The sequence below is a fragment of the Chelon labrosus genome (genome assembly GCF_963514085.1).
Source record: "Chelon labrosus genome assembly, chromosome: 10".
NCBI lineage: Eukaryota > Metazoa > Chordata > Actinopteri > Mugiliformes > Mugilidae > Chelon > Chelon labrosus.
In genome coordinates, this window is record NC_140360.1 from 24,404,588 (window position 1) to 24,432,299 (window position 27,712).

Consider the following 27,712-nt stretch of genomic DNA (forward strand, 5'->3'; position numbering starts at 1 on the left):
TTAGACTAAAACCACAAAACAGTTGCCCCGAACTGAGATTAGTATAGGACACCGTAATATATACCTACCAGCCACAAGAGAAAGTTTTTTTACACTGAAATATTTACTGGTAAACTGTACTGAGGGTGTTGATTCTCATTTCACACTTTGAGGAGTCTCTAGTCCATAGTCTTATTTTAGCCACAGTCCGTGCTTTAAATGCTGTTCTTTAAATTCTTTCTGCAAGCACCAATTTAGTGCATGGTGGTTTTTCAAACATTGGGTATCTGAAACTCTGATGAATCCCCCGCTGTTTATACACTTGCTCCACCTTCTGCCTCCTCATGCCCAATCACAGTCCTCTTATGAGATTTGCCTCAGCCTCAGTTAGCAGATCCAGTTTCTACTGAGCTTTGGGCAAACTTCCATAATTCAAGCGTAAGATTCCAACCATGGTCTAAAATATTTTATCACTTTCTCTCATTTTGTGGAGTTGTGGAAGGCCATAGTCTTTTCAATCTAGTGCTGTGTGTTAGGCTACTTCCACATGGAGCATCTCCTACACAGATAACACAGACACAACCCTTACCTTCTAATTTCCCTGCACCCATACAACCCTATGGGCGCTATGTATTTTCATCCTTAATCCTAAATTCTTTTCCTTTCAATTCCATCCTCTTCATCTGCCTCCCCCCCGCCCCAGGCCAGTCTCCTTGTTGGGGGGCGGGAGGGCTCGTGCCGCTAGAGAGCTGTGATCTGAGTCAATTCTGTGTTGGAGTTCCCTGTCCCGTGGTTCTCTCCCCTTTGTTTGGGGTCCACCCCCACCAAGGGGAGCTCCACGCCTAGTCATGCTGGATTAGGTGTCCCTCCGCCATGCCCCCCGCCATCTCCAGCCTTGCAGCTGTAGGCAGCCGCCACCTCCCTGGCGATGCTCCTCATCCTCCCTGACTGCTGGGTATCGAGGCGGAAGGGAGATGGGTGGCAGAACTCACGGAAGCAGCGCTTGAAGTTTTCATCCAGGAAGGCGTAGAGCACAGGATTCAAGCTGCTGTTGACGTAGCCCAGCGCGATGCAGAAGTGCATCAGCACCAGCGTGAACAAGCTGGTCAGGTTGAAGCCCAGGGACTGAGCCAGGACCATAATCTGGATGGGGGTCCAGCAGACGACAAACGCTGCCACCACCACCAAAACCATCCTGGTGATGCGGCGCAGGTTACGGTCCTTTTCCTTGGAACCGGAAAGGATGCGAACGCTGCGCAGGCGTTTGACCATCAGACTATAGCAGATGCTGATGATGGCCACAGGGATGAGGAAGGAGAACAGGAAGACACAGGTGCCAAAGACGGGATCCCAGTGATTCTTTGGTTCGGGTAAAACCACGATGCATTCAACGCCTACATGTGAAAAAGAAAGAGGAGTAGAAAAAAAAGAGGAAAGGAATTAATTCATGTGAAAAGGAATCATAAGAGAGGATAGGGTTGGAGTTGGCGTACGGCCTGGAATAACAGCACTACGATACAGTAGTTTGTGGCTAGTTCTTGAGCAACAACCACTGATAAGGTAGCAATTCAAAGGTGTATCCTCATGAACCATGAGCATAGGCCTGGGAACATGGATTTGCAACAAGTTTCTAGATCGCAAGTTAAAGATGGCATAAACATTTGAGTTGCTGCTAGTTCCAGTTCTTGAATCAAGCACTCTGCATAATGTGACTGGATAAACTGGGGTAGAACCTGTTATGCATATTGCAGGAAACAATGTGTGATACCTGACAATGAAAACCTGAACCTGAAATGTGTTTATTAAATGTTCTACTGTGTTATTTTAATATTAGTGATAAGCACATGGAATTGAGGAAACAACAAAACAATCTATAGTGGGATATCATGATGAGGTACACAGAAGGCAACGAAGTATGAATGGATACATGAACAATGACAGGGGAGCCGCTTTCACAAGGAGACTAGTTTAATCTTCTTAATCATAATACAGTCTGCAGAGAGGGTGGAAGAAAGACGACAGGGAGATAAATGAGTCTGAACCTGTAAAGAGATAAGAAGAGGCAGGTAGAATCAAAGACACTGAATGATGACTGCAGAGCTTTAGAAGAAGATGGTGATATTTTAGTAATATACTAAAATAAATGGTACACAATAGCTGCTAAATGTTGTTCAGGGGAGATAACTCGAAGGCATCACACTATTTTAAATGCAACATAATTCAAAAACAAAGCAGTAAATCCTCTCAGAGGGTGAAAAAGGAAATGAGGAGGAAAAACAAAACAGGAATCAGGAGGAGCAGCCACAATTAACCCAGTATCCCAATCCTCCTGATGAGATGAACATATTAACCTTAGCCTTAAAGGAACTCAGATTTTGGCTTTGGACACTGGAAGACAATCTTAAGAAGCAGGCAACGATAAATCAGAAAATATAAAAACGCTAACCAGCATAAAAAATAAACCCTTTCACTTTTAATCCATGCAAAGATTTTTTCCTGCACATCCAAGACGTGCACTGCCTGCAGAAGACTGTGTAGTTTTCAATATCTGACTTGGCTTCTTATCTAAATAACAAAGCCATAAAAGTTGGATAAGTCTGGAGAGATATCCTGCACGTTTCGTGAGACATCTTCACGCTAAATCACAATTATGCATTTCACCCTTCGCTTAATGTAATAATACTTTTACACGGCTTGTGATTTTCATTTTATAAGTTGTTTAAAAAAAGAGTACAATGATCAAGTTAAACACACCACCTGGAAATCGGACATAATGACTGTAAGTGCTAAAAAGTATTAAACCGCCTGCCGCAGTTTAATTATCTCTTGTTTGCTGAAAACATGCCCCGGGCCTTGCAGAGCACAAAGATAGACAAGAGGGAGAAATCTCTTCTACAGACTAATATATATATATATATATATATATATATATATATATATATATATATATAACAATCATTTTGGCAAAAGAACCACAAATGGTCCAAACAATGATTGATTACACATTAAAGGCCATCTGCTTCTAGGATGTCTGCCATTAGCTGGATTTCATGTTTTAATCATAACCGTAAAGGAAGCGGGATTGAAAATTGGATTTTTTTTTTTTTCCCTTTCTAAATCCTGAGGTTGTTTTGCAAAACCAAGAAATCAATCAGACTTAATTTAAGTGCTAGAGAAGATGCCTGGTGCAGGAGGAAGCTGGAGAACACGTTAGCCACAGCAGACGTTTGCACTCCTTGTTGCTCTGATTATGACAATTATGCTGCATTAACAAGTGTGTTTTTAATGAATTAGGCAATATATTTGAAGTGGTGCTCTACAGGGATGGAACATTTTCAGTTTTTCTCAGTATTTTAGAACAGGAACACAATTTGATTTCTGCTTTAAAGTGCACATTTAGCAGGAATAGCTTCTGTTATTGTGAAATATTAAGTGATACAGTTTGTTATTACGCCATTTTTCCACAACGAACATCACAGGAAACTTTTCATACTTAGGATGTAGTGAAGCCTGCATGTGCATGCAGTGAATGCAGCATTTCTGTTTTGAAATAAAGCCTTTAACTGTGTTTGCAAGAGTGGGAAGATAAGGCACTTGGCACACACAGAGACTGCAAAATAAACAGCATAAATAGCCGAGATAAAGCTGGATCAAACAAATAGGAAAAGGAACTGTAGAAAGAAAAGGTTGATCTATTATTCCATTTCCCGGATGCTTTTATCAGGTGCATCGAGTGCGCACGATTTATAGCATGTGGGTGTCCCCAGTAAAAATGGAAGCTGAAGCAACGGTTCCATTACTGGCGTGCTCCAGCCATTGCTCAAAACCACAGTAAAAGTCTCTGTGAAAGAACAGGAATAGTAATAACCTCCATGATGGGGCTATGAAGTTTGTGTGTTTTATAAAAATTGCCGTAGATGGCTCTCTGTTCCCGGAGGAGGAAAGCATCAGAAACACCAGGCAACTTAAAGACAGACACCAACAAATATAACAAAGGTATTGTTCCCTGCTTGGACAATACTTCTGCTTCTGCCCGACGTCAGCAGCAGAGATAGATTCACAATTCAGGGTTGACTATAAGTGACATGTCATAAGTAGAATCCAAGAAAATCAAAGTGTGCAGGCGTGCGTCGAACATTATAGTTTTCTGGGATAGCTGACGTGACTACAAATCATCATTTCTCATTTCTACCCTCTCACTTGTCTTCATCTTATGGAAGCCGCCTCCTTTCTTGTCTTTCTTTGTCCATTTTTCAGACAGTGCAGACATTTCTGACAGCAAACTTTCCGAACTCTAATTCATCATGTGTGATTTTATCGTCATTCCCCTCGGAGAAGAGCAAGGAGCTTGTCAGGCTGCACCAGAGACCTTAGTACAGCTTCAGCCTCTAAACAGCTGCACATTTCAGTGTATTTGTGGGCGTTGGTGACAGTGATTAAAACATATTAACATGTGCTGTGATTATAATATTTCTGGTGGCGTCAAGACACTTTCACTAACTTACAAAGACAGAGATGCTCCATGTCACTGAAATATAAAATTATATTCTTATATTCAAGTGTTATGTACCTGTGCACCTCCAGATTGACCTGACAATTGCACTGGAATTACAAAAACTGTTTAGGAAGAGCTCAAAAAACATGAAAAACAGCATAAGGTGTTGACCTGGTCTCCAAATTTCCTAGATCCCAAACTGATCAAGTATCTGTGGGATGTACCAGAACAAGCCTGATCCACAGAGGCCCCTCCCCTCATCCCATAGGACCCCAAGGCCCCTACCAACGACACCACAGGACACCCTCAGAAGGCCCATGTCCATTCTCTGATGAGTCACAACAATGTCTCCATTTGGAGGCACAAGGGAGACCTACACAATATTGGGAAGCAGGTCTTAATATTATGCCTGATCAGTGTATCTTTTGCAGCGTGATTCTTGGTAGCGGACTCTAAACGGCAGCCAGTTTGCTGTAAATGAATTTTACTTCACTGCGCTCAGATGACGTATATGACACTTTACGTATATGACTTTTATGTACGCATGATCACTTTTACTCTTTTTACTGTCCATCACAGAATAAAGCTCATCCAAACTACTTGAGTAGACTGCGAGAGCATAATCATTCCCAATGGAACAACTTCCCACAAGTTTTCATTCACACTGTCTGTATTTCTCATTTTTTGACAATCTTTTTTTTTTTTCCATTTCATAAATCCTTACAAAATCTATTGAAACACACTCACTAGATGTTAAATTAGACTACATTAATTAAACTGTCAATGTTATTTACTACTCCTGTCAGTGGTTTTAATGTTGTGGCTGATTGGTGTATGTACACTGTGTGCCATTTTCAGTACTGACGAGGTACCTCCGATAACTCAGTTCTTATCTCTCTGACGTCTGATGGTGGAAACCTCAGCCTGGACTGACTGCTGCTCCACTGCAGTTTTACGTCAGCGCTGGACGCAGTGCAAGAAAAGGTCAAGCCGCTATCACTCCGTAGCCGTTAGCAGCAATCACTCAGTGGCTGTTTCCAAATACCTAGCATTTTGAAATGTCAGTGAATGATTTTCCTTTCCCTCTGCTTCAGTACAAAAACATGTTTGTCAGCAAACTGTACAATTGAACTGCACTTGCAATTAGCCAAGACTGACTTTGAAGTTTAAAATCGAACATGCTCAAATCACCCCAGTGGAGGAGGCAATTCCAATGTTTTTCACATTGTTGGAAATAAACAAGGTTAAACTGTCGCACAAGATATTCCATCTCATCTTGCATTAAATAGTAGGGGAAAGGTCCCACAGATAAGGTACAGGTGCACCCAGTCTACGGCACCTTTGCTGGAACTAGAATTGCTAGTTGGCTTTATAATTTGTAGTGTGCAATTTTAACCATTTTATGATTTTTATGTCGACAGCTTCAGTATGTCGACACCCATTGTTTCAATGAGTGCTCCCGTCAACTACATGCAAAAGCAATGGTCCAACACCAGACATGAACCTTTGTGGAATATTATGTGGTGTTCTTTTAAATTTCCAAGTCATGCCGTTTCTGTAAACAGTCACATAATTCATAGTGGATGTTATTGACATATCTACGTGTTGTGCCACTGATGTACGTGGGTGTTTTAGTAATATTGGTGGACCGTAAAATGGACAGGAAGAAATCTCCTTTTTAAGTTTCTCCTTCTTAGCAGTTGGCAGAGAGATGCTTCATTGGATTCCTTCAACTTTAGTATGATTTTTTTTCATGCTAGTTTCACTGTATGTTTTTGTGTTCTCTCTTTACCATTACTTTTCCCATGTAAACAGTTCTATTTTTCTATTTCCCATCCCTTCTGTCTTCAGTTCCTTCATGCTTTTTCTTTCTTGCTTTCTTTCCTTCATTTATAACCAGGAATCCCATCCTGGTTCCCATTTCACACATGATGATTCTCTTCCTCTGCTGTCTTTCTCCTCATTTCACATTTCTTTCGGCTCTATTGTGTTTTGCTTACCCCCTACTTTTTCTTTTTCTCCAGATTGGATGTTTTTGTTTTGTTTTTTCATTCACATTTGATGCTATATACATTTTTTCCTATTTTTTTCTCTCTCCATTTCCCTTTCCTGCTTCCATACTTCACCACTGTTGAGGCTTCCTCTTAAAGTCGTCCAGCCCCTCCTCTCTCACCTTTTATTCTCTGAATAAAATTGTTCATGTGTTCATCCCTTTTCCTTTCTCCAATTGGTTTTTCTCTGACTTTTCAATTTCTTGCTTTCTACTTTCTCTTATTGCTAATCTCCTCTGCAGCCCTGTCCTTTCATTTCCAATCAGAGCAAAACAGCATTCTCTTCCCTGCGTTTCCTCTCCCTTTCACCATCCTGTACGTTTCCACTTATCATTTCTTCCCATTCTTTCTTCTCATCCTTGTATAGCTTCCATTTCATTTTTCACCAGAGGACAAAAGCTGAGGTCCTGCGCTGATTGGATCCCGGTGCCCTCCCACCTGAACCCCTGAGAGCTTGTTACCTGAGTTAAACTCCCACCTCAGTAGCTGCTGAATCTGGACTTCCAGATGCCACGTTTGATAGTTTGCCATCAGAAAACTTGAGGGATAAAACATCTTGATGTTAGCAAGAAAACACAAGACTTAGATGTGTTTATCCCACCACGGTTCAATGATGTTAGTGACTGAACTTTAAAGATTGAGGCAGCATTATGATTGACGTGAAAGAAAAGCAAATTCGGGGCTTGTTCTAAACTGTAGAATGTCTCATCAAAAATGTACATTCTTTTCAATCACAAAGCTTTAATCACATTTTTTGTAAGTTTGAGTTCACTGGCTGACAGAAATTGGCTGATGTTTCATGCTGGGCTCTGGGACGAGGCTATGTGATGGTTATGCATGAGTTTAGACCTTGAACAATCATTTGAAGTGAAAGCAAGAATCTACACTGGCACCTTTGTGGAGCCCTACTTCACATACACCGGCGCTCTAAATGCTAATGTCGGTGTGCTCACGACGACAGCCCTAGCATGCCGACCTTCACCAGGTGATGGTCACATCTTAATTTAGCATATTTAGCGTGCCGCTTTCATATTTAAACCTACATGAATTGACACTCTGATTGCTTGATATTTATTTTGATAATCAGTAAAAGTGGTGTGGTGGGTAGCGCTGATGCTAACCGGGTTCGAATCCAGGCCGACTGGGTCCTTTCTGTGTGGAGTTTGCATATTCTCCCTGTGTCTCCCTGTGTTCTCTCCGGGTACTCCAGCCTCCTCCCACTGTCCAAAGACATGCTGGTTAGGTTAAGTGGTGATTCTAAATTGGCTGTAGGTGTGCATGTGAGTGTGAATGGTTGTCTGTCTCTCTGTGTTAGCCCTGCGATAGACTGGAGACTTATCCAGGGTGTACCCCTCTCCCCAAAACCCTTCAAAGGACAAGCGGCTACAGCAGCAGCAGCAGAAGAAGAAGACAAAGAAGTAAAACTGCGTTGTTGATCTCCCTTTCTATTAAAATGTCATTCTAAAGGACCTTTTCAGCCTCGTTGGAAGTCTGAGCTCTTCCGAGTGCTTTCTGATACTGGACTATGACGGAACAGGACAATGCTTCACTAGCACGCGACATTTGTGCATTTACAGTTCATCTCACAATGTAGCTTCAAGCGAACCGAAAATATAAATAAGTCTGTCTGAAGGTGTGGTGAGTGTTTGGTTCAAAGCGTCAGCACCAGACTCCATGCATATGTATGCAGCACACTTGTATGTGTGGATGCATGTTTGCATGGGCATGTATGATTTATCAGAGTCGGTGTGTGTACGTGTGTGTTCATATGCATCCTTGGGCAACGCAGCACTTGTCATAAAGGTTTTATGTGGATGTGTCAGTAGGGAGGCAGGGGGATCATGTCTCACACACAGACACACACACAATATATGCTCGGTTCATTTCTCCTTCATGTTTCATTACTCAATTATTTTTAATGTATTACCTGCTTTTTAGAACACACTTCTACATTGTTTAAAATTGTAATCACGAAAAGCAATATGGATACAATGCCCAGGCAAATAATCTATATCAAACGTCCACTTTACATACAATACACACGAGGGCAAAGAAGTGGACATTTTGTTTCAACACTATACTGAAACACTAAATTACTGCAGCTGCGGATCTGTCATAAGGACACAATATTCTTGCCTTCACAAAATGATAGCGTGGAACAGGAAAACAGGAGACAAATATAGAAGCAGAAGTGATTTATGAGCACTGGTGCTGCGTGTGTCCTCAACTCAGACAATCCACCATGAACTAACACTGAATGACCTTGGCTCTTTCAGGCCTGCAGATGTTCAGAGAGCTGCCTTGACGATCCACCAGTGGAATGTATTTCATTTTTAATTGTATATAAACTCATACACTGGAAGAAGTCCTTTTCCCAGAGAATAATAAATCTGAATACATCAACAGTTACATTGGAAATCCTATTATACGGCTATTATCTTTGCATTGCTGCTTTTACAGTAACTCTTATAAGATATACTGCAGCATCACAGATAATGAGGCATGTCAACACTAATTAGACATATCCACTGTAATGGAGTTAAATTATGCATTTGCCTTTTATAATGAATCATTCTCTTGAGTTTACATCCTACTGTTTGGAGGATGCAGAAACAACAGCGAAGACAAATCAGGGCCATAGTGGACAGGTTTGGTCTCCCACTTCATTATAATGAAGTCTAATTCCATTATAATCCATGGCTCATAAATACACAGCAGTGTTTACAAGACAGAATAGTGATCCTCCTTTCAGGTTGACTGCAACTGTTTATCAGGGTCCACTTTGTTTGTTTTCCCTCTGCTCATTTCCTCCAGTAGCTCTTACCAAGCCGTACACCCTCACCTAATCTCTGAATGCAACTGGAGGGTGGCTCCAACTCACTTGGTAGTGTAGCATGATGAAGTGCACAAGTGATGTCCTCTCATACTCAAGACATTTGCAGTTAGAATGCTGTTAACACCTCTCTGCACCTCCAATGGCCTTGCAGGGTCAGCTGCTGTGTTTCATGGATGCTAGTGTTCCACTAATAATCCAAATAGCCTTAATAGAATAAATATGCCTCGTATAACCACCTCAAATTAGAACGAATTAGCTTCGTAAACACATGGTGAACAAAGCCAGGATCTCTGTGGGCAGCACCGTTGTAGAACATGGGTGTAGCTTGGTCATATTCTTGTACTGAATTAAGTTATTGGTGTCAATAAAGTTGAGGGGAGAAGAACTTTTTAGGTTATATGTCCACTATATTCTGATTGAAGGGTCTGACTGGGGCATCTAAACACTGCTTTGAAACTTTTGAACCTGGCATTCATGTGGATGTTACTTAGACATGTAGCACCCACCTAGACCAGACCAGGAACCCCCACCCCATAGCAATGACACTCCTTGATGGCAGCAGCCATCCCCAGCAGGATGCAGCCTGACACAGGCACACACACAAAAACACTTTAGAAACAACTAAAAAAACATGAATAACAGCACAAGGTGTTGACCTGGACTCCAAATTCACTAGATCCCAAACTGATCAAGTATCTGTGGGATGATCCACAGAAGCCCCTCCCCTCAACCCATAGGACCCAAAGGTCCCCACTGACAACACTGTGTTGCTAGACACCACAGGACACCCTGATGAGTCACAAATGTTTTATGTTACGTTTGAACAGTTTATATTCCATCAAAACATGTTACTTAGCACCCATGTAAAAGACTAAGCTGGAATCTTTGATCAGAACGATTTCAATGAGGTTGAAGAATTATTGTCTATAAAAAATGTAGCCAGTTTAACTGTAAGTAGTGCTTGCATTTGACTAATCTGCAACTTGTCACACCTTGGAAAAGGTATGGATAAAAGAAGCATTCCTGAACAAGCCTGCTGAAGTTTTGCTGCTGAAGTTCAGTCCAATCTTATTCAAAAATAGTTGGTCAAACAACTTGTCAGAAGACCAGAAGTGTTTTTTAACAGACGCTGACACTTTATTTCCCCATGAACCCCAGCTTTTAAAAAAATATTTTAAACTTATTTGCAAGATATTTTTTATGGTATTATTTAACAAGGTCAACGTTCTTACAAGTTCCTTAAATCCCACCAGTTCTGCCTAATTGAAAAAAAAATAAATAAATCTACTGCATCGTCAAGATCTTAGTGTTTATGTCATGAATGTTTATCATGGTCACATCAAACTCTGGTGCACTCATTGGCTTTGGACCATAGTAGCTTTGTTAACAGAATCCTGCTACATGCATGTCTGCACTGTGTCATCCGCGGTCTGCTGTGGAGGGATGCAAAGTCAAAGCATGTTACATAAAATAACTCATACCTCATGTCCTGAGCTGACACTGACCTTTTAAGATTTATCCAATACTGAGCTGGCTCCAAAGTAAAGTTTGGCTTTCACTCAACGGAAAATGCTGTTAAAATAAACGCTTTAGGCGGTGAGACACAGCAGCTCCTGTGTTGTGGTAAGTGCTTGAATGCTTCAGCACTGGCACTGGTGCGCTGCCAGAGAAAAAACAGTTGGACACATTTTCTACATGATTTTGGATGGATTAGTCAGAGCGTCTATTAGTGACAGCAGGGTGGCCGCTGATTATAGCCCTCCTTCCTACCACTGTGTCCTTGGGCAAGGCTTTTGACCCCAATTACTGAGAGCGGCGTGCCGTGACTTTCCCTGCAGCTGTCGGGTTATGGAACCGCTCTGACCCCTCTCTGCTTGTTTAGAGAAGGCAGGGAGAGGAGGGGAAGAGAAGTGGAGTGGACATTATGCCTGGATTTCAATTTGCCGCACAGATAACAGACTCTCAAGAACAGAGATTAAAATACAAAAGCTACAGGTCTGGGCTGAGGAAGTGTAATTATACAGGAAGCAGAGAAGAGGAGGGATGGGAAGAAAAGGCAAATGAGAGGGGAAGTATAACATAAAGGAAGAAGAATAAGAAGAAAGGACAGAACAAGGAACCATGAGAGGATAATGAGATAATAAAGAGATGGAACGAATAAGATGATTTTCAAATTAAATGGAGGAGATGATTACAGGATGGAGATGCCAATCTGGTTTGGATGCCAGGAGAATCAAAAGGAAACAACACCAAGCAGAATGAAACGGAGGTGAGAATGAGATGAGAAGAAACAAATGAGATATGTGCAAAGGACAGCAGGAGATGAACAGAAAAGTCAGGGGAAGTGAGGTGCAAGGGTTAGTGAGAATGAGATGATAATGAAACAGAGGTGTAAATGAGATGAGATGAAGGAAATGAAATGCATGAGATGAGAATAATATAAGAAGAAACTGAAAGAAGAATGGAAGGAAAGAATGAAATAAGAAGATCAAGTGGAATGAAAATGAACTGAAATGCAAAGGATGAAAAGAATGACATGAGAAAGAAGGGTTGAAAGATGAGATGAAACGGGATGAAGGAAGGAGGGGAAGAAGAAGAAGAAGAAGACTTGAGCCCAGATGAGTAAAATAAAAAAAAAAAGCAGAGGGAGGAGAGACGTGCAGATGTAGCTCTGCTGCAGAGTAGACTAATAAAAATGATTATGGGATTAGGCTGTAGCTGCAGGCTGAGGCTGGATCAATATCTAACCACTGGACTTCCCGTTTCCCTGCTGGCTACAACATATTATTCAATTTAACTGCAAAATAGCCACGGATAATATCGGTGCTGTGTGTGTGTGTGGACATGTGTCTGAAAATCACTGAAGATTTTATCTTTGGCATTAACATAAAAATTCAAAGAATGTGATGTTCCACGCCTCTACGCCTCAGAAGTGTGCCTACTAGTACCTACTCGTGTTTTGAGCAAAGACAACTCTGCGTATAAGGCTTATTAAGATAAAGTCTTAAAACGACATGGCTTTTAGGGATGGATTACACAAGAGGTCACTGACAGACTAGACAGGAAGAACTGAGAGAGTCTCTCAGGTCGTAAGGAGGCTCTGAGGAGACGATCAGTTGCCAGACAAGAAAACTAACCTCACCATGCAAACCTTAATGCAGTAGTGAAATCAATTCTAAAACTGACAGGCAGCCAGTGAATTGGCGTAATGAGATCTCAGCTCGTGTTAGTTGTTTGGCAGCAGCTTTCTGCACTGGTTATTTCAGCAGAATACCTGCAGAAGCTATTTTGTTTTTTGTTTTTCCTGGCTGTGAGAAGGGGGCAGGTAATTACAGCAATAAAACCAAGAGGTTTGCATATGAGAGGAAATCATTTCAGACGGAAGATGCCGTGTAGTGGGAGAAAACCACCAGACTTTTGACGATTTTATTAATTCAGCAAAATAAAGTACCTACCAGAAGGAAAAACAGTCCAAAGAAAAGACCGTGGAGATTCTCTTGAAAGTGGGGCAGTAAAGACAAGCGGTATAATGCAATAGAGAAGCAACTATTTGATGGATGTGAATTAAATATATTCAACAAAATATGTACATCAGATCAAGTCAGCATTTACACTGGGACACCTGTGAAGATATGACCCCCTCTCTATATCATGGCATTGGTAGCCATATTTTTTTTAATTTATGTTCGGTTAGTGCTTGATGATTTGGTGTCTGAATAATACAGTTAAGTGAAATGAACAGTCAATATGGTAGAAACAATATGTGTATTACAATTTCAGGATTAAAATGGCCACAGTCTCATTTATAGTCTAAGCCACTCATTTATACTCCAACCATTAAAATGGCCACAAAGAAAAATGCCACTTTCTCATTTGTACTCCAAACCACGTAGTCCTTCAAGGTCACAGTAGTAGCAGCAAAGGGAGCAGACACACAGGCTCCCCTCCAAGCAGGTTCTGGGTGTCTACCATCCTCTACATGCTGGGAGACGTAATCCCTCCAGCGAGTCGTGGGTCAGCCCAGGGGTCTAAACTTAGCTGGATGTGTCTGGTAGACTTCTACTGGGACGTGGCCAGGGGGCATCCTAATCAGGCGCCTGTACCACCTCAACTGGATCCTCAAACTCAACTCAAAATGTCACTGACAATATGATCACAACTGGAATAATAATTTTTTTTTTTTAAAAAGCCAGAGAAGTGACAGATAAGAGTGCAGCCGGCAGCAAACTGCAGGCTGACAGGTGACCCAGTGTCGTTTTTGTCTGGTTCAGAGGAACTGCCTCACAGCAGGTCTGCATGCTGACGTGTAAGGGGAGGGAGCAAGAGAGGCCAGAGCTGCCCTGGAAGATTCTGGTATGTTTCCATTCTACCAGTCGGGGCAGTCTGTGGTTTTGGAGAGACCTGATGTCTGATGCTCTGACATTACCTTCCCGCTAGTATTATGGGATGGACGATCTGCAAAACTAATCTCATTTGAAGTCACAGAGAGTAGCAGTAAATAATGGGAACACATTGTGTGGTGTGGAAGTCAGAAACATGAGCCATGGAAAAACTGTATGCTGCTACAACACAGCAAATTTACCCCACCATGGGATAAATAAAGGATTATGGTATCGTATCGTATCGTATCGTATCGTGTCGTATCGTATCGTATCGTGTCGTATCGTGTCGCATCGTATGCCACTAAACTAGGACAATCTTTGGGACAGAGGTACAGACATTGCCATAATTTGAATGTTTTAATAATTTAACACATTTTTATTTTTTTTTCTGAAATAAGTTTTCTAAGTAAAGGCCAGCGATGAAATTATATAAAGCAGAAGTTTTAGCAGCTGGTTTAGCAGAATGATTCAGGAATTTATGCTGATGGTTATCCACTGGTGAGATACTTTCGTCATTTCCATCTTGATGTTTGCATTAACCTCATATGTTTCCCATTTAAGGTCATTTGAAAGTCTTTGTGCACCTGTTACTATAGCGACTGAGCAGCATTCTTTGCATATTTTGGGCTTTTTAGGAAAAGGAGCTGCCATCTCTGAGCTCCAGCTGCACGTTTGCCCCGACGTGCGAGACCGCCAGTGCAGTCGGATCGCAAATGCGCATAAATACTCATCATCACCCTCACACAGCCCTATAAGGCCAACGCACACAGCTTTGAATGACACACACAGACGCATGCACACAGGTTGATATGTGTAACATATTCCACTGCCAGAACCTTTCATTAATATTAAACCATAAATATGATTGTGTGTATGACCCGTACTGAAATATATGATGATGATGATAGATGATTCATTGCGACAGACAGAGGAGGACCCAGGTGGATCCACTCAGCAGAAACTGAAAAAAATAAAAAAAAACTTTAAGAAAGGAAATGAAAAGAGTATACATGAAGCTGCCGCAATCAAGTCGGTGTTATCAAGTTTCAAAGAGACTGTATATGAACTGAGAGAGACCGTGTTAGACCCTCCAGCTGCAACGCATTTTTTATAAATGTCAGTATTTGCTGAGAATCTAGCAAGCTGCTGCATCAGATTTGCCTAAATACAAATGTAGCTTTATGCTGAGCTCAGACTACAGGAGTTTTGTGGTGATTTATCCCCCCATTCTCCTCTTCCAAACATCTTAGGGGAAATTGCCCAGATTATTCTGTAATATGAGGTGTTTACAGATCTGCTCTTAATCTCCCTGTACATCTCACAGACACATAGGGGCACCTTCAATTAATATCAACCATGATTGATGCTTAGGATTTCACATCTGGGTGATTACATCAGTACTTTCACAATAACCAATAAGAGACATGCATCTGCAAGGATACTGTAAACATCAGAATCCTGTAGGGGATACTGCTGTTTGGGGAAATCTGGAAGTTTAAATCGAATAGACACTCTGCGCCCCAACCACTATCTCATCCACTCTCGTTCAGCCTTCTCCCTTTTTTTTCCACAGCACAGTATTACGAAGTTACCGCAAATTCCTTTTCTATTGGTTTGATACCGCCAGCTGTCTGACGAGAGTGTGGATCAGAAGATTTACAGCAAGTTGTTGTATACATTAATTTCCACGGGAGATCATGCTTGCTGGTGCATTCAGTGATATCTGATCTGGCATGATAATCTAAATAAAATCCGATCAGGCATAACATTATGACCACCTCCAAAATGGTTGCGACTCATCAGAGAATGGACATGGGCCTTCTGAGGGTGTCCTGTGGTGTCTGGCAACAGAATGTTGTTAGTGGGGGTCTTTGGGTCCTATGGGTTGAGGGGAGAGGCCTCTGTGGATCATCTCACTGATACTTGATCAGTTTGGGATCTAGTGAATTTGGAGGCCAGGTCAACACCTTGTGCTGTTCTTCATGTTTTTTTTTTTAGTTGTTCCTAAACCGTTTTTGTGTGTGTGTCTGTGTCAGGCTGCATCCTGCTGGGGATGGCTGCTGCCATCAAGGAGTGTCATTGCTATGGGGTGGGGGTGCCTGGTCTGGTCTAGGTGGGTGCTACGTGTCTAAGTACCATCCACATGAATGCCAGGTCCAAATGTTTCCTAGCAGAACACTGATTTGCCGCAAGATGGTCAATGTTATTTACTTCTCCTGTCAGTGGTTTTTTATATTGTGGCTGATTTGTGTACACATGAGCTGCTGATGAAATAATTTTACAAAGATAAGGCCATGAGCCTGCAGTCATGGCTTTTAAAAGTAATCTGCCTGTGGTTCCACAGCAGTTTACTGAAATCCATTTAGTTGTGGGAAGTGGCAGTGACTGGGAACGGAGGAGAAGAATAATTGAATGTGAATAGTTCATACTGATCTGTGTGAAGGGTTTCAACAAGCTCTTGTGAAGTGTGAACTTGCTGAGCACAACACTGAGCATAGTCTTGGCATAATTAAATCCAGCCAATAATGATGAAAACTGAAGTCAGACCGGATCACGTTGGTGAGAAGGTCTCCTTAAATGATAAAGGGTCACACAGGTGCCACCTCCGAATGATTAATAGAGATGAACCACGCAGATTAAGTGAATCTTCTGATCGTCTCACCCGTGCCGCGTTAGCCGAGCAGCAGGGAAGAGGCTAACATGCGTGGAGATGTTGAGCACCTGATTGACTGACATCTCATTAAAGAAATGGAGTTCAGCCGTGCATCCTCAGGAAGGCGCACTAAGCCAGGCTGGATTTAATTATTGAACTTCAGCTGATGCTCTCTGAAATTGCGTTTACGGTTGGATTTCCGCCGCGCTGCGGGGGCGAGAGAAATTAAACAGCCGATAAATGAGTAAAAGCAGCACTGGGGAAGTAGATATGAATGAAACACATGCAAGGTCTTAGCCTCATAGGGAAGGTCTTATATCAGGGTGGAAACAGTGAACCAAACTTTGGAGTTTCAGGCATAGTGGGGCATTCAGCCTGTAGCAGCATAATGAGAACTGTGCAGGGTTGCAGAGGCTGCAGGTCAACCAGGTTATTATATACTTGTCTAGGCATACAAACTAATTCCAGCATCACATAAACTAGAAAACTGGAGGCCAGTACTAATGTGATGTTGTACATCCACTTGTGCTTTTTATAACATACCATGCTCTCTGATTATGTAACAAATATATATATATTTCTGGTACAAAAGGAAGTTTGAAAGCATTATCTAAATGCCTCGACTGCTAAATGAAGCCTGATATTCCACTTAGCAAATCTGTCCATACTTTCGTTGTATGATGGCTCACAGTTCATTTCCCATCCACCTGCAATGCATCCTAATGCCCGGGCTCAAATCTCATCAAATTAGTCTATTTGAATGGAAAGGTCAGTCCCGGCGCCTGGTAGAAATGCCTATTTCTGTCACATGTGGTGATAAAAACAGAATGGGTCTCTGACAAATGATACTGGGCTCGAGCAGCATCACACCTCAGCTCTCTGACCATCTTTTTTTTCGAAAGACAAAGGAGTTCACACAAAAAGTTAGGAGACTTGTTTAACGGAGAGGTGGAGAGAGGAGGAGAGAAGCAGCAACGCCACAGTGCATTCATGAATAAAACAAGAAGCTGGAGGCTGTGCATCCTTTTTGATCAGCACAAGAAGAATGACATTGTTTGGCGAGTCTGATGCGTGTATGGAAATTCTGCTTTCCTTATTTTCAGATTAAATAATGATTTAAAAGCCTTGTTTGATGGGGGTGCTTTTCCATTATCTGTGTTATAATCTCGGTGAAAGTAGAGCACACTGATGATATCACGAGCCCATTTACTCAGTACTGTGCAATAAAGTTAATACTGGAACAACAAGTTCTCTCCTCATTAAGCATTTTTTTTCCATACCTTTCAGCTGCTGATGCTATTTATTTAGAACAGTCACAGGTACAATGCAAATGAAAGTGCTGCACATACAGGGACGGTGAAGGTAAAGATACACAAGTGGTGAAGCTGAATGAAAATGAGATCAGAATAAAAATGCTTCATGTGACCGTCTATCTACCGCATAGTTTTGTATGCACACGACGTCTGCAATGACATGAAAATATAAAATCCCACTTACCCTGTCTGCATTTCACCCACTTTATTCATACAGCCATTTTTACATCTTATATGGACGGTTTTCTGAAAGTAGCCATCTCAGTCAGAACAAAATGAACCTATCGGAAGGACTTTTAAATCAGACCGAGAGGAGCGGTGCCAACCTTTGGCCATGCGGTTAATTTGAAAGCTATTAGCTCCTAATAACTGAAGAATTCCTCTCAGGTTTGAACAAATACATTCTTTCTGCACATCTTAGCAGGGCGAACTCCAGGTGATGAGAGGGACAAAGACATAGCGGCCGCCAACGCAAGAGATCTATAGCTGAATTAAAGATTGTTGAAAGGCTCTGAAACATCCAATGTTTGAATAGATGAAATAGGCCAGAATGAACGTGGGTCCATCTGTCTTCTTAGTCATCTTTTTTCTCTTATATTTCCTGCAGATTTGCTCCACAGTGGGCAGAACCACTTTGCACATGTAAAAAAATTCTACTGCATGTAAGCACATGTTTATCAGATTATTTTATTTAGTTTGAACCTCTGATGATTTTAGAGGGATAGAAAAAATACTGCCCATGTAAACAGAGATACTGAGAATACATAAATCCAAGCTTTGGGAAGTTTGCCAAGATAGTTGGAACTACCTACCAGCCAAAATTGTGAAAGCTTTCCAGAAAGAATATTTGCTTTCAAATATGTTTCACTTCTTAAAACATTCTTTCTTAACCTTTAGGGCTTTAGATTTAGTGTGTGAGTTACTTACTGTTATGCTCTTGTTCCTCCTCCACATTTCCCATCACCATAGCTGGGACGCCAAAGGCCGAGGCCAACAGCCACACACAGATATTCACCACCTGAAGACACAATAATATGACGGTTTTTCCAACTGTAGTTAGAAGGGAAGCACAGTAACTATGTTTTAGTGTGCACGTTCAAATTCACATGTGAAATAGTAAAAATCTTAAATGAGTGACTCAGAATGTGTGCTTGGGGCAGAGTATTACCACTCTCCAGTACCAGTTTATCATGATATTAGTGACCTGATGATTGAATCGATGTCAGCAGTCACTTCAGGGAGTAAAAAAAAAAAAAAAAGGGTGAAGGTCTTGAAATGGTACATCTCTCACTTCGAAATGAATCCGCTTTACCTTGGCCTTGTGAGGGGTCCTCATGTCCAGCGCCTTGACAGGGTGGCAGACAGCCACGTACCTGTCCATGCTCATCACTGTCAGGGTGAAGGTGCTGGTGAACATGTTGTAGTAGTCGATAGACACCACTGCTTTGCACAGGGCGTTCCCAAACGGCCAGAAGCCCAGAAAGACGTCAGTGCCCTGGAAACAGTCAGAACATGGAAATACTGCGGGAGGCAGGACTCAAACAGTTGTTTGTTATTTTTCTTGGGTTAACTTCCTCTTGAATCCATATTAGCGTCAAAACAGACCTTATCACACAGACTGTACATTCCTCTATTACACAAATAAATCATCTGAAGTGCTGCAGTGTAGGCAGTCGGCTGAGGTCGCAATGTTCAGACATTCTGCCACAATATTGTCAGGAGCTTTGCCTGTAATGTCACTGCTGTAGATCCCGATCCTGTAGTGAAATAGTCATAAACATGACTACATGAGGGGGAAATACTGTCACCTTAACAGTAAAGGCCATACATAAACTGTATATAGACAGCGCAGACAACCCTAGGAGCTAAAAGAGTAAGGCTAGATATGCATGAAAAAAATAAAAATAAAAGTGTCCTGGCGTCTGATTCATGCCACATCATTACACTTTAAATTGTCTGCAGTATTAGACCACATGGATCCTAAGAGAAATTAGAGGCCGCTTGTTTACTTCCTTGTAGTTGTAATGTTGGAAAACGTGCAGCTTTTATTCAGTGTTATCTCAAGACTGAGAAAACAACATTTTCAAAGTGCCTGTGAAGATTCTCAGTCATCAACGACATGGTGTACATAAATTAAAGCTAAGAAAAGAAAAAAGGCACTTTTGGTTCAAGAGACGGTGTGCAGACGTTTGCTAAAGTCATACCTGGAAAGGTAAAGTAGCCAGGAACAAAGAGTCAGCCAGAGCCAGGTTAAAGATGTAGATGTTGGTGGCTGTTTTCATCTTGGTGTATCTGAGAGAGGAGAAGAAGAAGCACAGAAGAAAACATGTTCGGTCAGAGGCAAAACCAGAGACAGGCAGCTCATTTCACCGAAGGTAACATGCACCTTTAGCTCCTGCAGCCAAATCCAGTCTGCATAACTAACAGAGATGCTGTGTGTGGCTACCGATGTGTCGCACCATTAGAATGCGCAGGGCGTCTGTGCGAGGGGCTGCTGCTGCTAAAATTGTTGCTTATAATGAGATATGGCAGACGCTTTTATCCAAAAACACCTCGCAGTGACAACACTGTTGACACTGTTGGCCATAGAGGAAATTGCATCTTAAACCTGGCAGCATTAATGCCTTTTATCACCCTGAACGGAATCAAGGGTTTCAAACCTTGTCCAATGGCACCCTATTCACATTCCAGTGGAGTACATTTACAATTTCTGGTCCTAACAGAGAGTGTAGATGTATTTCTTCTTCAATTCCAAGTAAGGATTACATGATCGCTGATATTACTATGTATAGGTGCATGAAGTGACCAGTAGCAACGTCACAGTCTGATGAGAAGACAGAGATTGTCTGCTGGTGGAGTCTAAGAATCTGACATTTTTAAAGTCTTACCCATAACTATAGCTCGTTTACATGGACGGAAATATAAATAAAATGATCTGATTCATGCAACGTGGCCCTGCAAATTATTAAGCATGTCGTGTATTTTGTGTCGCAATAAATTGTGGTAGAAGTTGTTGCGTGGTAGTGGGTTTTTATTAACATACTGTGGAAGTGACAATAGACCCTACTTGAGTCCTGACCTGTTATGGAGTGGTTGATCTGCCAGGAAATATCACACAAGAAGAATATGCGTGTTTTTATTGACCTTCCTGGACTGAATTAATTCGATAGATGACCAAGACAGAGTCATGTTGTCAGTGTTGCTGTCTACATCCAATCCAGCTTCCTTCGACTTTACAAACACTTGTTTAAACAACTGATAGCTGGGCCACCTTTATATTTCTGTTGCTCCACTTGATGTGATGCTGGCTGCATCTTACTACATCCATCAGGGCCCTCTCCTGTGGGACCAGTTCAGAGCACGGGTTAAGGAAGCAGACACACTCTAAATTTAAGGTTTCTAGGAACTGCTAAAGACACGGTGTCTTGTACTGTGATAGAAGCCTGGTGTGGCATGTCTGACTGTCACCTGTCTAATCAGGCTCCTGGTCCTCGGTTGCTGCGGTGTGAATTACCGTAGAGTTGTAGCGCAGCTGTTGTGGTTATAGGTCCAGCCTGCTGGGGAACTTCCCATGATGACTGAAAACATATCTATTTTCCTTTCTTTCTGAGTCAATGCATCCAATGGCTACTATGGTTTGTCATTAACCCTGTGCCTCTCTCTATCTAACCTCTCCATTTAAAACTGAATTGATGTTTACCCCACGTGAGGCCTTTATGTTCATCACGTGCAGTCATTCTGATTGTTAGAGGCTTAATAGTGTCCATGTAAATGTAATCAGTGTTGTCAATGTTTCTCTTAAGGGTGAGAAGAAAAGGTTATGAGATAATTAAAATAAGCACATAACACGGCAATAACCAAAAAGAAAAATAATAATAAAACTCTTAGAGAGAGCTTGTTGAGATTTTATTCAGACCTTGCCTGCCAGAAGTGCCTGGGCAGGCCGGTCATGTAAAAGACAGGTGCGAACACCCCCCGGGTCGCACTGAGATCGCATTTGAGAGAGCCGACCTCTGACCACATTTAGAGGTGGTCTGTGTCGCATGTGTCTTCATTCTTTTGGCAGTGTGAACGCAATGCTTCCTGACTCACATTAGAGGCCGCCTATACTCAGCAGGAGTGCTCCTGCATCGCGCTAAGTTTAACTCATTCATTCCAAAAAAACAAAAAAAAAACAACAACACAGGGCTGCTAAGGAAAAAGAACTGTATGTGAGCTCTGTTCATTAGTAATGAGAGCCTTTAAAAAATAAATCTATCCTTGTAGCTGTTAACTAACAGTAAATCTAAGTAAGAATTTACAAATGAAAGTAATTAATATAAGTACACTTTGTACCTTAAGCTGGTGACTTGTGGTCACACAGTCAGATAGCCCAGATCGGATCTTAACACAAGGTCTGAACAGGCCCTTTGTGTGACGTGTTGTCATTTCTGACTGATCCTGGCGCTGAAGGAAAGGTGAGTGATGGTAAATATCCACTCTGCTGAGCATTTGTGCCTTTTGTCTTGATCTGCCTTTCCCCCTGCGGTGGTTACGGCCCAGCATGGGCTCAGCAGCTGCCTGACGTGACCCTGCGGTTGGAGTCACTACTTCGTGACTGTGCTTCTGCTTTGTTTCTGTCAGGTTCACTTCTCAGTGCTTTCTTGGTGGACTGGAGGGACAGCTCCGGGGCGTGTTTCATCTCGCTAGTCCCTCTCAACTTTGGCCAGCACTTTTCTACTTTGAAGTTGTGGGGCCACACACTCGCACAGATAAAGTGTTTCCATGTCTAACCCTGGTATGTGCTATTGTCAGTCGTAGATCAAAACACTGACACATCACATTTAATCTCCTGAAGACCAAACATACCCATAGCAACTAGAGTGAAACTCTTAAATATGATGATGAATACTCATCACTGATGTGTGCCTCTTTGACTTTAGAACAACCTGCTTCGGCTGCCTTGAATAAAGCTTAACAAAAACGCATTGCAGGCAAATGTTTCCACCTCACCCCTCTCTACCTCTCTCTCTCCCCACTGCCCTTCTTTCAGTTCGCCTTGTGGCTCTCTCTCTTTTTTCCTCGACACCCTTCCTCTCCTTTTCCTCCTCTGCCTCCTCTCTCCTCTCCGCGTCCTCTCATTTTCCCCCTTCATCTCCGTTTTTAGATTATGTTCACCGCACTCAACACCCTTCTCTCCTTTTAGGTCTCTCGCTTATCTATTCCCTTGCATCTCAACATCTGTGGCTTTCAGTCTTTTATCTTCTCATGCCTTTCATTACCTCCCTATGACTTTCTCTTCTCTGCATCGGGCCCATGTATCTTCCTCTTCACTTCTGTCCGCATGCCCTCAGCTCTCTTTCTGATTCCTCTAATGCCTCTTGCCTTTGTCTCTTCTGTGTCTGCAGGTTCCAGGAAGCTGAGTTTTTTTAACACAAGACTTTTAGAATACTTTGTGCCCAGAGTTAAATTTGAGCCTTAATGATCAAAACAAAAGAGAGACAGTGAATATTCAAGAACACGTAGGAGGGGGCGAAAAGAGACAAAAGGAAATGAGTTATTTTTGGACGTTCAATTGTTGACGACATATCACGATTATTTTTCAGCAAAATATAATTTTGTACATATCTTAACCTACATTAAACTGTAAGTGCTTTCAGGTGATTTCACTCTGAATGCCTCTCTACAAGTTTGTTTTCAGTCACTTTTAGCGTTCTATTCCTTTGTTGTCCAAGTCATAGTATGCAGTTGAAACACAATTCAGTTGAAAATATCTATCAAGTTATCTCGTTCCCTCAAGATATAATTAAGAAATTAAGTTTGGACTAGTGAGATGTTGTTAGTGGGGGCCTTTGGGTCCTATGGGTTGAGGGGAGGGGCCTCTGTGGATCATCCCACAGATACTTGATCAGTTTGGGATTGAGTGAATTTGGAGGCCAGGTCAACACCTTGTGCTGTTCTTCAGGGTTTTTTCTTTTTAGTTCCTATACCGTTTATGTGTGTGTGTCAGGCTGCATCCTGCTGGGGATGTCTGCTGCCATCAAGGAGTGTCATTGCTATGGGGTGGGGGTGTCTGGTCTGGTCTAGGTGGGTAGTTCATGTCTATGTAACATCCACATGAATGTCAGGTCCAAAGGTTTCCCAGCAGAACACTGTATTGTCAGAAGATGTTATTTACTTTTCCTGTCAGTCATAATGTTATGCCTGATCAGTGCATAATTGACTGGAATTAAAATATATCTTGAAACTGAATAGTGGTTTGAGTTAAATCAAATTAGAGACATCAGCCGAGTCAAAAGGTAATCACAGAAACCTTGTATTAGTCCTTAACTACTTCCTTGGCAGAGCTTTGGATCAGGTTTTAACGTTGTAGTTTGAGTACAACAGGAGAATTAAGTGAGGATTTATTTTTAAGCCTTGAATAGTCAGGCTCCTTCCTACATTTCCAGTTTACTCAATTCCTATGCGCACAATAGTTGCCTGGTATTCTCCTGAAGTGCCCTCCTAATGGTTCCAGAGTCTTAGCTGGTCACTAAAGCTGACCAAGCCCCTGAGTCGTGGACCTATCTATAATTTACTTTCCGCAGCAATATAACGATTTTGCCGTCACTCTTCTCCAAGTACAACTGGGGACAATCTCTCCCCATCTATCTGACTAGCTATAAATTTATTAGTGAGCTCTTTTCTGTTTCATTGCCTTTCCCAATTATCCACAACAGCAGCCGTCTCTGCAAACGTTGGTCAAATCCTTCGCTGGGCCAATATCCATTAGGAAGCCTTGCATGAGCGACGTCGTGCATAAAATTTCAGACTATGCATAAAATTTCAGACTATGCATAATTATGTTTGAGATAACTGTAAGAGTAATAAGGAAAAGTCAGAACTGAATTACAGATATCTGCAGTTGTCTTTGGGCATGTGTGACATGCAAGATATCTTTTTTAAAAAAAACTCTGACTTGTTACCGTGTAATTACAACTTATTAAAAATGATGTTTGTAATGCTAATTCAAGCCAGTCAAACACAGACAGAAAAATGTTAAAATGTCTTGCCATACTTCTCAGCACGAGGAAGGGGATACCGTGGTTCTCTCATTTCTTTCCTTGTCTAATCCCTCCTCCTGTCCCTCCACCGTAAATCCTTTACCTCCTGTTCAGCTCCCTTCAGTCCCTCTGTCCATCTCTCACCCCATTGTTTCCCCTCTCTTCATCTCCTCCATCCTTTTCCAACCTCTATTTTTTATTCACTGTATATCTAATCTGGATCTTGCTTCATATCTCCAGCTCCTCCTTCCTCTTTCCAGCATTCCTCCCTTTTTCCCTCTGTATACTGAAAACACGAAGGCAAGCCGAGCGTCTTCAGAGAGAATATTTCACGGTCGTTCATCTAGCCTCCCCTTTATTCATCGGGGGGCCCAGCCAAGCCTCCTATCTCTGTCTTTCACTCCGCAGAACATCTTGTCTTCTCTCTCCGTACATCTCTCTGGGTCTCTCTTGTCTCCTGGCATTCTGTCTCTCTCGCTCAAAATCTGTCTCTCTCCTGTTCTCCGACTATTGAAACCCTGCTCCACTATTCAGCCGTGTTCCCTATCTCGTTTCTTTTTGTCCCTTTCAGTCTTTCATTCTCTATGTCTTTCAAAGTATAATTGCATTCTTACAATTATGAGTCCAAAGCTCCTGGCGGCAGCGGCAGTATCAGTGAATGGAGAAAAAAAAGGGAGGCTTGGACTAAAGAAGTGAAGGACCGAACCCAGAGCTAAGAGAAGCAATCAGAAACACATCACTGTGCCCTGTTACATACGCATGGAGCAATTTAACCCCTTTTGTTCTAATTTCAAAGAGGGAAACTTGGGTCAAGGATCCATATTTGAAATGACGTGCGAGCAGTTTCATCACCACCTTGTTTATTTTTCATTAGGACTGAAAGGAGCAAAGACAGCAGGGAAAGATGGGCTCAAATCACAAAGAAGACAAATAAGTGATTCACGTACAGGGCGATAAAAATGTTTCCAAGGACCGGTCAGGACACAAATCAATATACTGTGTCGACATCTTGGTGGCAGGAAACAGAAGAGGATGTTTGGATACTGAAGCTCACGTACTTATGAATTCCTAGAAAATGTTGAATCAGTTATTGGCATTTTAGACCACAGTGTATCCACATGTAATCTTTCCAAATGACAACATGGTTATTTAAGTTTTATCTGAAGAAATGTAATTATTTTGAATTAAACATAAAGTAAGACTAAAATGACATTAAATTGCACAGTAATTGTATTATTTAAAACCTCGGGATACATCTACAAATGACAATATCAGTCATTTGGAGCCTGTGCAGGTAGTTGGGACACACATATGCTGAATAAAGCACACACCAAGAACTTTAGCCAGGAATGAAAACACAAACCTTACAACTGAGTAAATCTAGACAACAAAACAATAACTGTTGCATGTTCCGATGTGGAGTACCATCAGCAGGAGTATGGAGTATTTACAGTCAATGCAATGGTAAATCCAAATTGGGAAATTAAGTTTGAGTGAGATCCTGGGTGGGAACACTACTTTGACATGCTATTTATTGTTTACAAAGGGAATTTGTTGGGGAGTTAAAGTTAAGCTAGCTTCAGATAACCAAAAGACATATGCGCTAGGGGCTGGTGTTGGAAATGGGCTTTGTGCTCAGTGCACTGGACGGTGTTTTGAAGCGGTCAAGGTTTGTGTCCCTTACAAATAAATAAATCAAAAATAAAATGCAAAAATTTATGTTTCCCTCAGGCAACACACGAGTCATGTCATCAGTCAGCAGACACAAATATCAAATGAGAATGAGCGACTGATCAGGAGACTCTATTAATCTTTCTATTATCCACTTCATCAGGTAATTCTTTAGTATAATACAACTGAGAAAGCCCAGATGCTTTGTTTTGGTAAAAGAACATCTCTCAACTAAGTGAATGTTCAGTAGTTTTGACTGTAAAAAAAAGTTAAAGATTAAAGATTATTGAGACCTAATACAACATACAGTACATTAATATTTAACATATTTTTATATATAAAGTAAGTAATTATTTGATCTACTTGATGGAGTGATCTACTTGTTCACTCCATCACTATTAAACTCCATTACATTCCACTAAGATGCAGCTGACACTGCTCTCTAAGTCCTGTTAGCATTCACTGTCTGTCTGCTCTTAAGGAATCTCCAAAATAAGCATGAAATATTTAACCATCCATTAAACAGGCTTTACCACCTTATGCCTCTCTCGCAGATTTTACCCTCCTGCCAGCTAATGCTTCAGCTCTCTCTCTAATTTTCTTTTGACTACTTCTGTCTTCTTCAGCGTCCTCACATAAACACTAAAGTCGGCATTATCCTCTGAACTGAATCCCATCTGCAAACTAATACTGCAGACCAAGCTAAACAACTTGCAGACACCAAGTTCATATTGTAAGATTATCCAAAACAGCCAGACTATGGTAAAGGTTAGTCAGGTAAAACATTCAATTAAAGTGAAGACCGTGTGCACTTTTGAAAAAAAAAAAAAAAAAGTAAAAAAAGCAAACATTAACTTCTGAATTGGCCCATTTCCTTAGTTAAAGCCAGACAACCTCCACAGCTTTGAACATGAACACTGGTTGGACATGTCCATTATGAACATGCTGTTATTTCGAAGGATGCAGAGCTGACAGCTCCCGTCTCCTGTTTTATTTATCTCAAACTAAGCTGCACAATATTAACGAGCACAATGATTAAATATTTATTGAATGTACCAGCAAACTGTTCACAGTCAACACATTTCACTTGCTTTAGCCACTGAAGTGTGATTGCTATCATAATCATAACATTAGCAACTCAAAGACTGGTCTGGACTATAAAAGCGACACCTTCGACTGTTCTGTGAAGTACAAGAAAGAACTACTATGGAACATTTAACCTTGATTCAACCTTGGTAGATAGATAGATAGATAGATAGATAGATAGATAGATGTGTTGTATAGTCTTATGGCCTGAGGGACAAACAACC

General features: G+C 41.5%; 1 protein-coding gene across 1 annotated transcript in view; it reads right to left on the bottom strand.

The window, feature by feature from the left end:
• Window positions 1-825: 825 nt before the first annotated feature.
• The window catches only part of oprl1 (opiate receptor-like 1), a gene marked incomplete at both ends in the record, with an annotated part of 75,665 nt that continues 48,778 nt past the window's right edge, over window positions 826-27,712 (bottom strand). Inside the window, 4 exons of the mRNA XM_084553179.1 lie at window positions 826-1,373; window positions 18,637-18,727; window positions 19,022-19,204; window positions 19,914-20,001. Coding sequence (XP_084409305.1) covers window positions 826-1,373; window positions 18,637-18,727; window positions 19,022-19,204; window positions 19,914-20,001 — 910 coding nt within the window. The remainder of the gene's footprint in view (window positions 1,374-18,636; window positions 18,728-19,021; window positions 19,205-19,913; window positions 20,002-27,712) is intronic.